Source organism: Bathycoccus prasinos (assembly GCF_002220235.1).
Source record: "Bathycoccus prasinos genomic : Chromosome_8".
Classification (NCBI taxonomy): Eukaryota; Viridiplantae; Chlorophyta; class Mamiellophyceae; order Mamiellales; family Bathycoccaceae; genus Bathycoccus; species Bathycoccus prasinos.
The window spans coordinates 356,333-369,489 of NC_024001.1; the positions used below are offsets into that span (position 1 = coordinate 356,333).

A 13,157-nucleotide genomic window follows, 5' to 3' on the forward strand; every position below is an offset into this window, starting at 1 on the left:
AGAGAACAAACACCTCTTCTGTAATGGCGGTGGTTCTGTGTGGGGCAAGTCCTCCTCGACTCCTTCGAGAGAGAGGAAAAATTTAACGAGAGCCGAGAGAGAGCGCTTTCGGAGAAAGGAAAACGCGAGGACGACAAACACAGCCGCCGTCACATCACGAAGCGAACAATCGAGGGACAAAAAAAGAAAAAAAAGGAACTCCTTTTCGAGCGTTTTCGAGAGCTTCGAGTTTTTTGAGCGCTTTTCGACCGCAGGACGCTCTCGTTTTCCACCGCAAAACAGAGGGGTAGGTCAAAAACACAAGAGATCGATAGGTTAAAAAAGCGCAGAGCGCAGAAAAAGGCAAAAAGCGTCTCTATACTCGTCAGAATTTGAGATAAGAAGAACGGCGCGCGCGCACTACAAACCACCACTCGCGCACGCGTAAAGAAATAAAACACTCACAGAAACACGCGAGGAAACACACAACGAACGTTTAGATAGCGCTAAACGACTTTTTTCTCGTTCGGAAGACATGGCGCCGAGTCGACGACGGAGCGCGACGGCTCAGAAAAAAACGACGACGATGCCTTCGAAAAGAGGCGAACAGGCGGAAAAAGGACAACAACGGGAGGAAAATTCGACGGAGCAAGAATTTGAATCCGAGTTGTCCGGCGCGTTCAGCTTGCTCTCCGTGGAAGGGTCGCCGAGTAAAGTGAGAACTTCGGATTTAGGAAAACTGTTGTTAGCGATTGGTGCCGGGGAAATCGCGGAAATGAAACCGCTCGAAAGCATCGTGGACATAAATCACAGCGGATTCTTTACCCGAGAAAAAGTGCGTCTAAAAGGCTCTTTCGTGGTCGAAAATCGTTCGTTTGGAATTCAGTTTTTCTTAACGCGCGCGCGCATCAGAGCGACGATGCGAACCACGCATGTGCACGCACTCGACGAAATCGTGTTATGTGTTTATAGTATTATGCGAAACTGACTTTATTCTTCTTTCCTCTCACAAAATCAGGTCACCGCGGCGTTACAAAAACTTCGAGAGCAAGGCCGTTTCCCCTCCTTGGACGAGCTTTCCGGACGCTCCGCGTCAGGGAAGAGAGCCTCCACGGTGGCGAAAAACAAGCAGCAACAAAAACGATTAAACGACGAGGAACAGATGAATCAAAACCAAATGAACAACGCGTCGAAGAAGATCTTAGTGGTGGACGATATTGGTTTGTGCAGAAGGGTACGTTTTCGTTTCGCCCGTGTGAACGCGCGCGGAAACTTTTGTTTTGGATAAAAGTGCCTTTCCCTGCCACGTGTACTTTTCTCTCTCTTTGCTCGCGCGCTCGAGGATAGGGGATAACAAACGAAATTTTTTCTGACATTTTTCTCCTCGATTTCTTTTGTAAAACACAGATAACGACGAACCAGTTAGAGCAGCTCGGGTTTAAAGACTCGCCGGTGGCGACGAGCGGGAAAGAAGCGATTCAATACATTGACGAGAAACAAGGCGAGGTGCAGTGCATTTTGTTGGACATCATGATGCCGCAAGAAAACGGGGTCGAAACGTTAGCCGAGATCCGAAAGCACGAGAAGTTCCGAAGAGAACACTTAGAGCCTGGGCACGAGGAGGAAGAGCCGATTAAAGTTATTGCGGTGACGGCGTTGAAACATGGGGAGCTTTTGAGTTTGTGCGAGTCGACCGGCGAAGCCGGGCACTCGGTCATGTTTGACGGGTACATCGAGAAACCGGCGACTTTGACAAAGATTCGAGACGCGATGGAGACGGCTGCGATTATGTTTGCCTCAAGTTTGCCTTCAGGATTGGACCAAAAAACGAGAAAGATCAATAATAATAACAATAATAATAATAATAATAATAGCACGAAGAATTTAGCAACGCTGGCGGCACCGGCGAAGGTACAGAGAGGGAATAGCGACGGAGGTTCCGGAGGATCGGATCCAATCACAGATGGTGGAGGTAGCGGAGGCCGAGGTGGTTCAAACGAAGGTACCGACACTCGAAATAAAGGGAGCAACGAAGTTGATAACGGAACGTCGAGCGATGAGAAAGGACAGACGCAATCGAAAGGATTGGGCGGCAAGATGTCCGCGAAGGCTGGAAAAGAAAAGAAACAGGATCAAATCGACAAGTTGAAGAAAGAGGAAGAAGAGAACGACGACGAGAACAACAAGCACAAACGCGCAGCGAGTCCGGGTTTGGGCGGTAACAAAGTTCGACCGACGCATTCGGGAGAAACCACGTCGGCGGCGCCTGAACACGATTTGGAAAAGTACGGCAGTAACGAACGCAACGTGGGAGGAGGCAATCAGTCGAAAAGGGCACACTTCAACGAAGGCGATAACGCCGCCGCCGGCAACGAAAATACCGACGGCATATCGAATGAAGACGCGACGAATAAGAAAGAAACGACCGTGCTGGAGAATGTTTACGATAAGAATCGATCCGAACGAAGATCTGAGCGCTCAAAGAGGAACCAAAGCCAAACGAGGCACTCGCCGTCGCGTCGCGGAGCGAGAGATATGAACAACACGGATGACGATGACGAAGGAAACGACACTGGCAACGAGAAAGACACAGATTCTGGCGAGCATCAAGGTTCTGCCGGTGGTTCTGGGAAGAATTCGGAAGAACCGAACCCTAGAGGGATGTCGCCGCAAGCAAATTCTGGGGGTAGTCGTGAAGGTTCCGGAGGGTCTGGAAACGATGGTAGCGGCGGATCTGGGGCCGAGACGACTTTGAACATTCAAATGCCGAAAGAAGGTGACAAAGATCGCGGTGGGCAAGTCAAGGTAAAAATTGCGAAGGATGAAGATGTCGAGGACGAGGCAGATCGCAACTCGCCGGATGAAAACGGGGACATGCCGATGACGCCGGCGACGGATATTATTGAGCAGCGAGACGCGCAACAGCAACAGCAACAAATGCAACCACAAAAGACGCAAAAAGAGCTCGAAAGAGAACAGAACATTGCTGGTCGCGAAGATGTGAACAACCATCGCCCCTGCGCGAGATGTAACTCAAACGAAACTCGTTTCTGCTACTACAACAACGGTCTGTTATCACAACCTCGACATTATTGTCGCGCGTGTCAGAGATATTGGACAGAAGGCGGCACGCAACGCAACCTTCCAAAGGGCTCTGGTCGACGCAAAGATCGTGGTGCTCCGAATGTACACCATGCGAGTGGTTATGGCGGTGGTGATGGGGATGGAGCGGATGGCAGAAACAACACCGAGACACCCGCCATGAATGCTGCCGCTGGTTTAGCCGGACTTGCGAGCGCAGCAGGCAACGCGCTTGGAGGCGCTGGACCAGCATTCCTGCGACAACCGCCGAATATTGCAGCGGCAGCTGCAGTCGCTCGACAGCAAGTTTTGCTTCCCAACTCGATGGTTGGTGTTCCGTCGACGGCGAGTAACGGCAGCAATCAGCTTCCTTTCAACTTTCCGGGCGTTTCGGCCGCGCAAATCGCCACCGCTGCTCGAAACGCCGCAGGTGGTGGATTTGGCTCGGTGGGGAGTCAGCCGGGAGCCAACGCGGACGCGGCGGTACTCGCGGGTATGCACAGCGCTTCCAACGCAGACGCCCAGGTTGCGCAGTTGCTATCTTCCGTCGCTGGATACGACGTCAATTTGGCCGCATCTCTTGTTGGATTCGCTGCTGCCAGAGTTGGCGAAGAAATCGCGAGAAATGCAAAGATGATTCACGGCGATTCCCCGGGTGCGGATATTTCCGAACGCGTCGTCACGTTGGCCAAAATCACCGGATGGAGAATTGGTACGGCAATTTCAACTATTGCAATGTCGTCAGTTGAGCATGGTATGGTGCAAGCGGACGTCAATACGCTCGTGCAAGCGCAACTGCCTATTGTAACATCTCAGGCTACCATGGAAGCGAACGCGATATTGCAAACCATGTCTTCCTCGACAACGAGTGAGAAACCGCAGAGCGAGACCGAGAACAACGATAACATCAGCGGCGGGAAGAAAGCCACCGGAAGTGGAAATTCAGGCGGTTCGGGGGGAACCGGTGTTGATTCCATGGGAAACAACGTCAACGCGCAAGCTACATCTGCGCCCGAAGCTACTATTCTTGCCATGCAGCAAGCACAGCAAGCGGCGGTTGCGCGATGGATGAATGACTTGGGCGGAGCGCCTTTCATGCAGCAACAACAGCAACAACTTCAACAACTTCAACAGCAGCAGCAGCAACAACAACAATTGTTACTACTTCAACAACAACAACAACAACAACAAGGCGGTAAGTCGGCCCAAGCTGCGCAGTACGCGAGCCTTTTGATGAATTTGACCGGAGGAGAGGCGGTGGACGCGAAAGCGACGCCGAAAAGGAAAACGAACGAAGTCAAGAAAAGCACAAACAACAGCAGTTAATCTTGCGCATAACATTTACCATTTTACTGCGTGTTTGTGAAGGAGAACATACTTCTTTGTACAACTAGCTATTTATATAACTTTTCCCGTAGTACTGAGGAACATTTATTTTGATAACTTTAGAGAACCATTTTGTAATAATGTATTCATAAAAAACAAACACTTTCAACCAGTACTAATTACTTCTTACCGCCCTTCTTCCGCGCTTTTTTCGTCGGCACTGGTTTGACGTCTTCGTCGTCGTTCTCTTCGTCTGACGAGAGCTCCAATTCCTTGACTAAATCTTCCTTACCGAGGTACAAGTCTTCTTCGTCGACACCTGACTTACGCTTGCGTTTCTTCATTTCTTCAAACGCTTCGTCTCCGTCTATGATCTCGTCGTCGTCGTCGTCGTCGCCACCGTCGTTATCTCCGTTCAAGAAGTCATCATCTTCGTCCTCCTCGTCGTCGCCTCTTCTGTGATCATCATCCTCGTCATCCCCGTCGTCGTCGTCATCATCAGAAGAGGATGACTCATCGCCGTGAGACTTGTTCGAGCGAATAGACACATCCATGGCTTGCATTGCCGCGCGCCTTTCCTTCCCCCTATCTCTCAACTGTTTCACGTACCTCGTCAACGGTGCTTTTCCTTCCATTTTCTCTCCGTGTAAGAAAATCTTCGCTTTCTCGATGTCTTTCGGCGCAAAATCCGCCTCGTCATCTCTTTTCCTCTCGATGTAATCCGCGTTGCGTTCAATCGCATCCAACATTTGCTTCGCCTGTTTTTTAAATCTACCAACGGTTGTTTTCTTATTGAATCGTTTCAACTCTCTCGTCACTGCGTGAGAAATCTCTGGAAACGCGACTGAATACGCATGTTGCTCGAGGTGTTCGCCGAGCTCCTCAAACGCGGATTCGACGACGACGTCTTGAACAGCCGGAGAGCGCAACTCGGTTTTAGAAACTCTCAAAGCGAGCGTAAAATCTGGACTGGGCGCTTTCGTTGACATTGGCGCTTTGTACAACTCGGAAAAGTTCAAAAGTTCCAGGGCGAGTGGTGCAACTGGTGCAAACGTCTCCATCGACCTCGAAAGCCTATTGAGAATTTTCAAAAGACGAATGCGAAGCGGTGCGTATCGCGCCGAAGGCAATACTCTCGCCGCACCGAGCGCAATTTGTTGCACCGGATACGCCAACGGTCGTAAAACCGAAGTAGATCCGTCTTTTGTTGTTTGCTCGCCGGAACCTTTGCTGCTATACTCTCTATTCGAAGCGTGCGCGGTTAATATCCGCTCAAAACATTCCAAACAGTTTATGTATTGCCAACAATACACCGATTTGAACGCATCTTTTGTTTTTTGAGCCAAAGCATTTCTCAACAACGTCGCGAGTTGTCTAATGTACGCAAACGCTAACCCGTAGGATTGATTTTGATCGATGCCAAACATTTCCACCACGCACGCGCTCATAAACGCGATATTCTCCGCCGAATTCGCATTCATAAACTTTGCGTTGCTCGCGTACGCTCGGTACACCCCTTTCACCGCTCTCTCTAAAGCCGGTCCTGGACACGTCGCCGCAATCGCTCTCAGTAAAACTATAGCACTTACCCTCAATCTTGGCTCTCCGCTCGAAAAACACATCAACGTCGTTCTGGTCACGCGTTTTGTCAACCGCTCGAACGGTTTCAAAAACGCCACGGACGCAGCCAGCCGTCTCAAAACCAAAGACGTCATCGACGCATCCGTCAACTGTCCGAGTAAATGCAACGTGTTCCCGATGTAAGATTTCACGACCGGCTCAACTTTCTTCCATCTGTTTGATTTCATCGGCTCGTAATCGTATTGCTCTTGCGTCGATTTCGCCGGCTTATCTCCCAACACGCCTCTAAAAATATCATCCGCCTCCGCCAACACAAACTGCACCAAATCGTTAAACGCGCTCGAGCTCGCCAACTTCAACATCGTCTGATCGTTCTCATTCTCCTCGTCGCCGTAGTGACACGCCGCTCTATACGCGGTGAACAAATGCTTCGCGGCGCCCAACGCCTTCCCGCCTTTGGCGTTTTCGCACAATTTTTTCACGAGCGCCGACGTCAACGTCTTCCCGGATTGTCTGTTCTCCGATTTCTTTCGCTTCGTTTTCGCGCGTTTCGAGGCTTCGTCCTCGTTTGTTCCTCCTTCCTCGTCGGAATCGCTTTCATCGCTCTCGTCCTTCTTTTGTTTCTCCTCTGAATCGTCCTCTTCGTCGTCGTCGTCGTCGAATTCCAACAACTCTTTATCCTCCTGTTGCAAGTACTCGTAAAATTCAGGATCCGTCTCTTTCAGAGACTCTAAATGTTCCCTGTGTCGTTTCATCTCCTCTCTCGTTTTTGCGTCGTTATCCTCGTCTTCTTCCTCGTCTGAATCGTCCTTTTCGTTTTCGCTTGTCTCGTCGTCCTCGTCGTCTGAATCGTCTTCGTCCTCGTCCTCGTCCTCGTCATCGCTCGCGTCTAAGAACTCGTCGATGTCCATCTCTTCCAATTCTTTCTTCCTCGTCTTCTTCGCGCTCTTGGCGTCCGCGAACCCTCCTTCCTCCTCTTTATATGCATCTTCGTCGTTGTCACCGTCCTCTTCTTCGTTTTCTTCTTCGATTTCTCGTCTCAGGCGGCTTTCCTCGTTTCTTTTCTTCTTCTCGTCCGTCCTCGAAATCTTCTGGTGCCGCCGCCGGTTCGCGACCGAAGATTGGAGATGATTCTTCTGGAAGTTTTTCGTGCGCTTGCTCACTTTCTTCGCCGCCATTATTGAACGAGGATGAGGCGACAAAAACGAACAACGCAGAGCACTTCCCGTGACGCCGGAAACAAACGACAAAAGCTTTCGATATTTGAAAGGTCCTTCAGAGAGTACAAATTGCACTTCCGCGCTCGGGAAATGACGACCTTTTCCACACAAAAGTTAGACACGAAACACCCGCGAAAGAGGAAGAAGGAGGCGCCTTTCTTTGCCGGTTCCGGCGCTCTTTCACGCCAGAGAGAGAGAGAGAGAACAACGAGAGCGAGACTTTGACGAGTCGTGCGACTATTTGATGCGTTTTACTCTCGTCTTCAAACGCGCTCTTCTTTCACTGGTGATTCTGTCGTCGTGCAGCGGCGAATCGGCGTTCGCGAAGAGGAGTAAAGCACACGACCACGATCGATTACCAGGATGGCACGGAGAAATCCACTCCGTGGAAGACACGATCGCGCAGAGGAAACAAGAGCTGAGGAAAACCAGGTGCTCAGAACGAGTGAATAACAACAGTTTTACCGTCTCGTTCGGAAGTGATTTTGGTGAAAGTGCAGCCTTTTGCCCTTTGGAGGTGACCGAGCGCACCGCGAGCGCGGCGAACATTTTCAACACGAACGAGGAAGAGGAGGATCGATGGTGCCCAGGCGAACCGGTGTCTTTGTACGACGTGGACAATGTTTTGAAAGGGAACTATAAGCACATGGCGATGGTGGAAACTTTGCCGTGGAAAGGACCGGCGCGAGGGAACGTGTTGCTCGCGTGGCAAACGAGCGAGAAGATTGAAGGGACGAAACAAAGGATAGTGATGGCGGAAGCGGACGGAAAGGGGGAGCATTTGCGGTTTAAAGCGCTGACGGCGAACGAGCAGAGGAAGATTTTCGCGGACGTGGGGAGTTATAGCGTGCCGACGGACGCGGGTGAAAACGGCGCGGTGTGGGGTCCGGTTTTGTTCGCCAATCCGAAGAAAAACCACGAGATTTGGTTGTTTTATTCGCAATCGAGAACGAATGGGTGCGGGTCTCGAGTGCCGGGGATGGATTACGCGCCGGGAGGGGATATTTTGGCGAAGAAGTTTAACGTAGTTAGCGGCGCGTGGACGCACACGGAGAAGATCGTGTTGAGTCAGGATTTTGACGACGGGATACCGAAAGTCACCGCGAATAAACCGATCGTGTTAAGACGGTCCGGTAGATGGGTTCTGCCGTATTGGAACGAACGCGCGATGTTAGAATCGCCATCGGTCAATCCAGAGAAATGTTCAAAACTGAACGGAAAAGAAGGCGCGGGCGTTTTACTTTCCGACGACCACGGCGAATCTTGGTATCCCTCCGAAACCATTCGAGGTCGAAATACGTGGTTGATTGAAAACGCCGTCGTCGAATTGGAAACGGACGACCACTTACTGATGGTCTTTCGAACCAAAGCTGGGTACGTGTTCCGCTCGGAATCTCTCGACGGCGGTCAAACGTGGACGGACGCGTCGGCGATGAAAGACGTCCCGAATCCAAACTCGAAAATCGACATGATTCGTCTCCAACCGAGCGGTTTACTCGCGCTCGCGTTCAACGACCACGCAAAACATCCCGCCAAAGGGTGTTCCCGATGCCGCACCTTTCTTAAAGTCGCCGTATCCTCAAACGACGGTAATACCTGGACTCGAATTCGTGAACTCGAAATGGACGTCGACGGTTCCTTACGCAGTCACTACCCGACGCTGCTCCAGCGCGGGTGCGAGGTGTTGGTCGCGTACAGTAAATTTTACAAGATTGAACCCCCACAAGGAAGCGCAGACGTCGAAGAGAGTTTAGCCAGGCAAGGTATTTACGTCGCCAGAGTGCCGTTAATTTAGTCATTAAAGATAGTAGCCGAATGTTGTAGACACGTAGTTTAAGTTTCATTTTACCACACAATTAATACCCACACATTCATCACGTCATGGCCACCACCATCACCGTCCTCTCCGAGGACGGCAAATCGAAAATAACCCTCAAATCTTTACCGCCGATGAAACCGTTGAGGGACTGTTTGCTCGAGTGCGCGAGTAAGCTCGGGATGATATCAGAGAGTAGTATAAACGTTGATGCGTTGGAATTCCGTTCAGAAGACCAATCGCGGGGAAAAGGCTCCTCTTCCTCCTCGGGAGGTGTGAAAGTCGACATGGACTGCCCTTTGCGGCACTTGAACTTACCGACGAACGCGAAGTTGAAAGTAGTGTTTATTAAAAAACGAACTTTAACGGTTGGTTCAGATGTCGTCGCGAATGAGGAGAGCAGTTTGAGAAGAGGAGGAGGAGAAGCACCACCGTTACACGTTAAAGGTGCCTCGTCGGCGAGCGCGGCGAACGACGCGGCGGAGAAGAAAGACAAAAAAGAAGACGAAACGATGGAACGATATGCAATTCTGAGTGACGACGACGCAAAAGCGACGTCTTCTTCTTCTTCTTCTGTTCTCGGCAAACGCGCGGCTCGGGTGGTTCGACAGAAAACTTTAGACGCCGAAGCGGAGGAACGCAAAATGGATCCAACCACCGGTTTAGTCTCCGCGAATGAGGAATTACCGGAGGCATTTTTTGAGCTGTCCAGTGCGGAAGCGGCGCAGATTGTGGCGTCAAACAGACGTAAATTAGAGAACGGGAATGCCTTGTTGACGAAGAAGCATCGAGAGCGAGAAGCGCAACGGCGAAGAGAGAAAGTGCGACACGCGACGATACGGATTATGTTTCAACAGAAACCAATTTCGGACGTGTGCGTGGAAGCGGTGTTCGACGCGCACAAAGAAACCGTCGAGGACGTGTACGCGTTCGTTGAGGAGATTTTATCCAAGGATGATAAAAGTACTCAAAGCGCGCCGAGCTTTGAACTCTTCGTCGCGCCTCCGAAACGCGTCTTGAAACGAAACGGCCGAGACGCGAACCAATCCTTATACGACGCCGGCTTAGCCCCCGCCGCGAAAATCTTCTTCTCCTTAAAAACCACCACCACTACCACTTCCTCCTTCGAAGAAGTAGAGGAATCCGCGCTGCTCAGCACCAAGTGTTTGGAAATGCTTCGATTGCACGACCAAAAGTCTTCCGCTTCGGCGCCGATACGTCCTCCTCCTCCTCCGAAGCCTCCTTCGAAAGAAGAAGACAAAGATCGAGAAGCAAAAGCCGAACCGATGATGAGCGACCAGGCTAAGAAATCCTTCGTCCCTAAGTGGTTCAAGAAGTAGTTTTCGATAGAGAGAAAGAGAGATCATTAGAGCGCGTATGACGTAGCGAGAATATACCATTTTTTGACTCAACTGTAAACCTCAAATTCTTCAGATTTTTCCATTCATTTTGCCGCGAAAGAAACATGGCCAGCGCAACGGCAAAGAAGAAGAAAACGATTTCAAAGACGTCCGCGTCGAAAAGCAAAGGGACAGTGGTCAAGAAAGTCTCTAAGCGGAGCATCACTCCTTCCTCCTCAAAAACTGTCAAAGCACGAGCGTCCGTCTCCAAAATGTGACAAGCGTTCGTCCGCGTCGCGAATCAGTTGAAAGCGGAGCTCAACGGCGAGTTAGAGATCACGCGAGATGCCTCCGCGGGGACGTTTGAGGTCCTCGTGAACGAGAAAATCGTGTGGACAATCACGGAGAAACGACCGTTCCCGAAACTGAAAGCGAAAAATATGAGCGACGTCGCCGCTTTGGTGAGGAAAGCTTTGTAACTGGATGAAGAATGTGTCTGTCTGTTAAGGAGAGGGATGATACTAAGCGGACGAAACGTGAACGCGTCGACGAGAAATACATGTGAAAACAAACACTCGCGATTGCGGGATACTTCGTGCGTTGTTATTATTACGATGCCTCTGTGTGGCCTACTTTATTACACTACTATTTTAAAATCGTTACTCTATTCTATTCGTCCGCTTCCTCGTCTCCGTCGTCGTCTTTTTCTTCGTCCTCGGAATCGTCTTTATCCTGGTCCGAGTCGTACCAAATTTCGTTCGGTTCCGCGTTGGTGTGGACGTTGTGCTCTGCCGCGTCTTTCGCGTGGCGCAAGATGGACTCTCTCGCGTCGCCCAATCTCCAGTCTTGGTCGCTGAGCATGCCGTCGTTTCGTAACAAGTGTTGCGTGAGCAACGTCGAACCTCTTTGCGCCGGGCGGTCGCCGGCGCCGGAGCCGTCGGTCTGTGGCTTTTTCGAAATGTTTGGATCGTTCCGTTCGATTTTGTTTAACCGGCGTTTACGACCGGATTTGTCGACGGGTTCTTGGAATAACGGCAACGCGTTTGGAACGTGTAAAATGTTTTGCACGTCCACGCGGCGGTAGAAATCGTCCGCGTTTTTCGAGCGAGGGTTCTTGCCAATCGCTAACATGGCGCCTCGGTCGACCGCGGAGAGATTAGTGTCGTATAAGAGCGACACTTTCCCGCGAGATCCGAGCTTTCGGTCGTTCGTTCCACTCCCGACGAAGAGTTGGTTCAACCGTTGGTGCCAAGTGGCGCAGACGACGTTTTGTTCCGAGGAGGAGATTTTAGCCACGCGCTCTAACGTTTGCGAGTCAAACACGTGTAAACTCCCAGTCGAGGAAGAGATTTTACCAACGTCCTCGCCATCGCAACCGGTGAAAAACTTGGACCCGTTCGGTGAATACGCGACCGTCGTTTCTCCGTACGACGCCGGCAAATCGTCAAACACTTTCACCGGTTTTTGCGCGTTGCGTAAATCCCAGACTTTTAACGTCCCATCGGTCGCTCTCGAGAGCATTTGGTGTCGTCCATCTTCCTCGTTGAAACATAAGCTGGATATTTCTTCGTCCGGTTGGTGACATTTTTTGAACAACTGTTTCGGTCTGTTTATCGACGTCCAGTTGTTATCCAAGTGACTTTGCTGACTCGGCGGTAAGACTAAACCTACCGAGGTGGATTTGTACGCGTTCGAGCCTCCTCCTCCTCCATTTCTATTCGCGCTGCTACCATTACTGTTCATAATATTTCCTCTCTTTGAATTTGCCGGGAATAACTGTATGCTTCCATCGGTCAACGCCATCGCAATCAAGCTCCCGTCCATGTTAAACGCGCACGTCGTCGCCCGAAATCTCCCGGGTTTGACCGATTGCGGCTTCACGACGGACCGTTGCGAGCCTCTCGGATCGCCCAGATAATCCACGTTCCAAATCCTCACGGTTCCATCATCCGCGCTCGTGATTACTAAATTCTTCTCGATTGGATTCCAACACGCTTTGGTCACGTTATGCGTGTGTCCTCTCGTGTTTTTGCTATCTAAAATGTACATGTCGCCGCTCTCGAATTCCCCGAGCTCTCGTCCATCTCGATCGAACACTTTCGCTTTATTCGACCCAGTCGCGACGACAAACGCGTCCCCACTCGGCGACCAGTCCAACGAGTGCACGGGGTACCCTTCGTTCGGTTCAATCTCTCGAAACGGGTGCAAATCTTTCCTCATGCCGTTAAAATCGTACAGTTTCACGAACCCGTCTCGCGCGCCGGTGACGAACCGAGACCCGGTCCGTTCGACCGCAATCGTCGTCACGGTTTTCTTGTGCGCAGATCCGAGTTCAATTTCGTCGGAGATGGGAAGTTTTTCGTACTCTTGGTCTTCTTCCAAGTCGTCGTCTTCATCCGCTTCGTTCGTATTCAAAGCTCCTTCTTTGTCTTCTTTCTTCGAATTTTGCATTCTTCTTCCAATAACACTCGCATCATCCTCGTCGTCGTTCTGTTGCTTTCTCTCCATCTCTTCTTCCCGTCGTCCTTCTCCTCCTTTACCTCGTTGTTCTTCTTGTTGTTGTTCTCGATTATGCTTCTTCTTTTTGCTCCCGAAACCTCCGCTAAATCCCATCATCGCCGCCACATCCATCTCTTCCTCTTCCTCTTCGAAGTAGTCGTTCCCACTCTTAAACCGGTTCGCATTCGTCGCAAGATTCGTCGCATCTGTCGCTGCGTTTGCCGCTCGACGGAGCAACGCGTCTTCCTCCTCTCTTTTCTCTCTTCTTAACGAAGAGGACATTTTCTTTTCTTTCAAAGCTTCTTTCAAAGTGAC

General features: G+C 50.8%; 6 protein-coding genes across 6 annotated transcripts; 4 read left to right on the forward strand and 2 right to left on the reverse strand.

The window, feature by feature from the left end:
* Positions 1–514: 514 nt before the first annotated feature.
* Positions 515–967, forward strand: Bathy08g01960 (unknown protein; the record flags this gene model as incomplete). Its single annotated transcript, XM_007511582.1, has 1 exon — positions 515–967. The coding sequence occupies one exon, from the start codon at positions 515–517 to the stop codon at positions 965–967; it is 453 nt and encodes a 150-aa protein (XP_007511644.1).
* Positions 968–1,156: 189 nt separating this feature from the next.
* Bathy08g01970 (cycling DOF factor 2) lies at positions 1,157–4,386 on the forward strand (the record flags this gene model as incomplete). The annotated part of the gene is made up of 2 exons (XM_007511498.1): positions 1,157–1,213; positions 1,387–4,386. 2 exons carry the CDS (start codon positions 1,157–1,159, stop codon positions 4,384–4,386), a joined length of 3,057 nt encoding a protein of 1,018 aa, XP_007511560.1.
* Positions 4,387–4,565: 179 nt separating this feature from the next.
* Positions 4,566–7,145, reverse strand: Bathy08g01980 (predicted protein; the record flags this gene model as incomplete). Its single annotated transcript, XM_007511564.1, has 1 exon — positions 4,566–7,145. One exon carries the CDS (start codon positions 7,143–7,145, stop codon positions 4,566–4,568), a length of 2,580 nt encoding a protein of 859 aa, XP_007511626.1.
* A 286-nt stretch (positions 7,146–7,431) lies between these two features.
* Positions 7,432–8,982, forward strand: Bathy08g01990 (sialidase; the record flags this gene model as incomplete). The annotated part of the gene is made up of 1 exon (XM_007511784.1): positions 7,432–8,982. The coding sequence occupies one exon, from the start codon at positions 7,432–7,434 to the stop codon at positions 8,980–8,982; it is 1,551 nt and encodes a 516-aa protein (XP_007511846.1).
* Positions 8,983–9,068: 86 nt separating this feature from the next.
* On the forward strand, positions 9,069–10,343 carry Bathy08g02000 (unnamed protein product; the record flags this gene model as incomplete). Its single annotated transcript, XM_007511722.1, has 1 exon — positions 9,069–10,343. The coding sequence occupies one exon, from the start codon at positions 9,069–9,071 to the stop codon at positions 10,341–10,343; it is 1,275 nt and encodes a 424-aa protein (XP_007511784.1).
* Positions 10,344–11,012: 669 nt separating this feature from the next.
* Positions 11,013–13,124, reverse strand: Bathy08g02010 (predicted protein; the record flags this gene model as incomplete). Its single annotated transcript, XM_007511760.1, has 1 exon — positions 11,013–13,124. The coding sequence occupies one exon, from the start codon at positions 13,122–13,124 to the stop codon at positions 11,013–11,015; it is 2,112 nt and encodes a 703-aa protein (XP_007511822.1).
* Between the last annotated feature and the right edge of the window lie 33 nt (positions 13,125–13,157).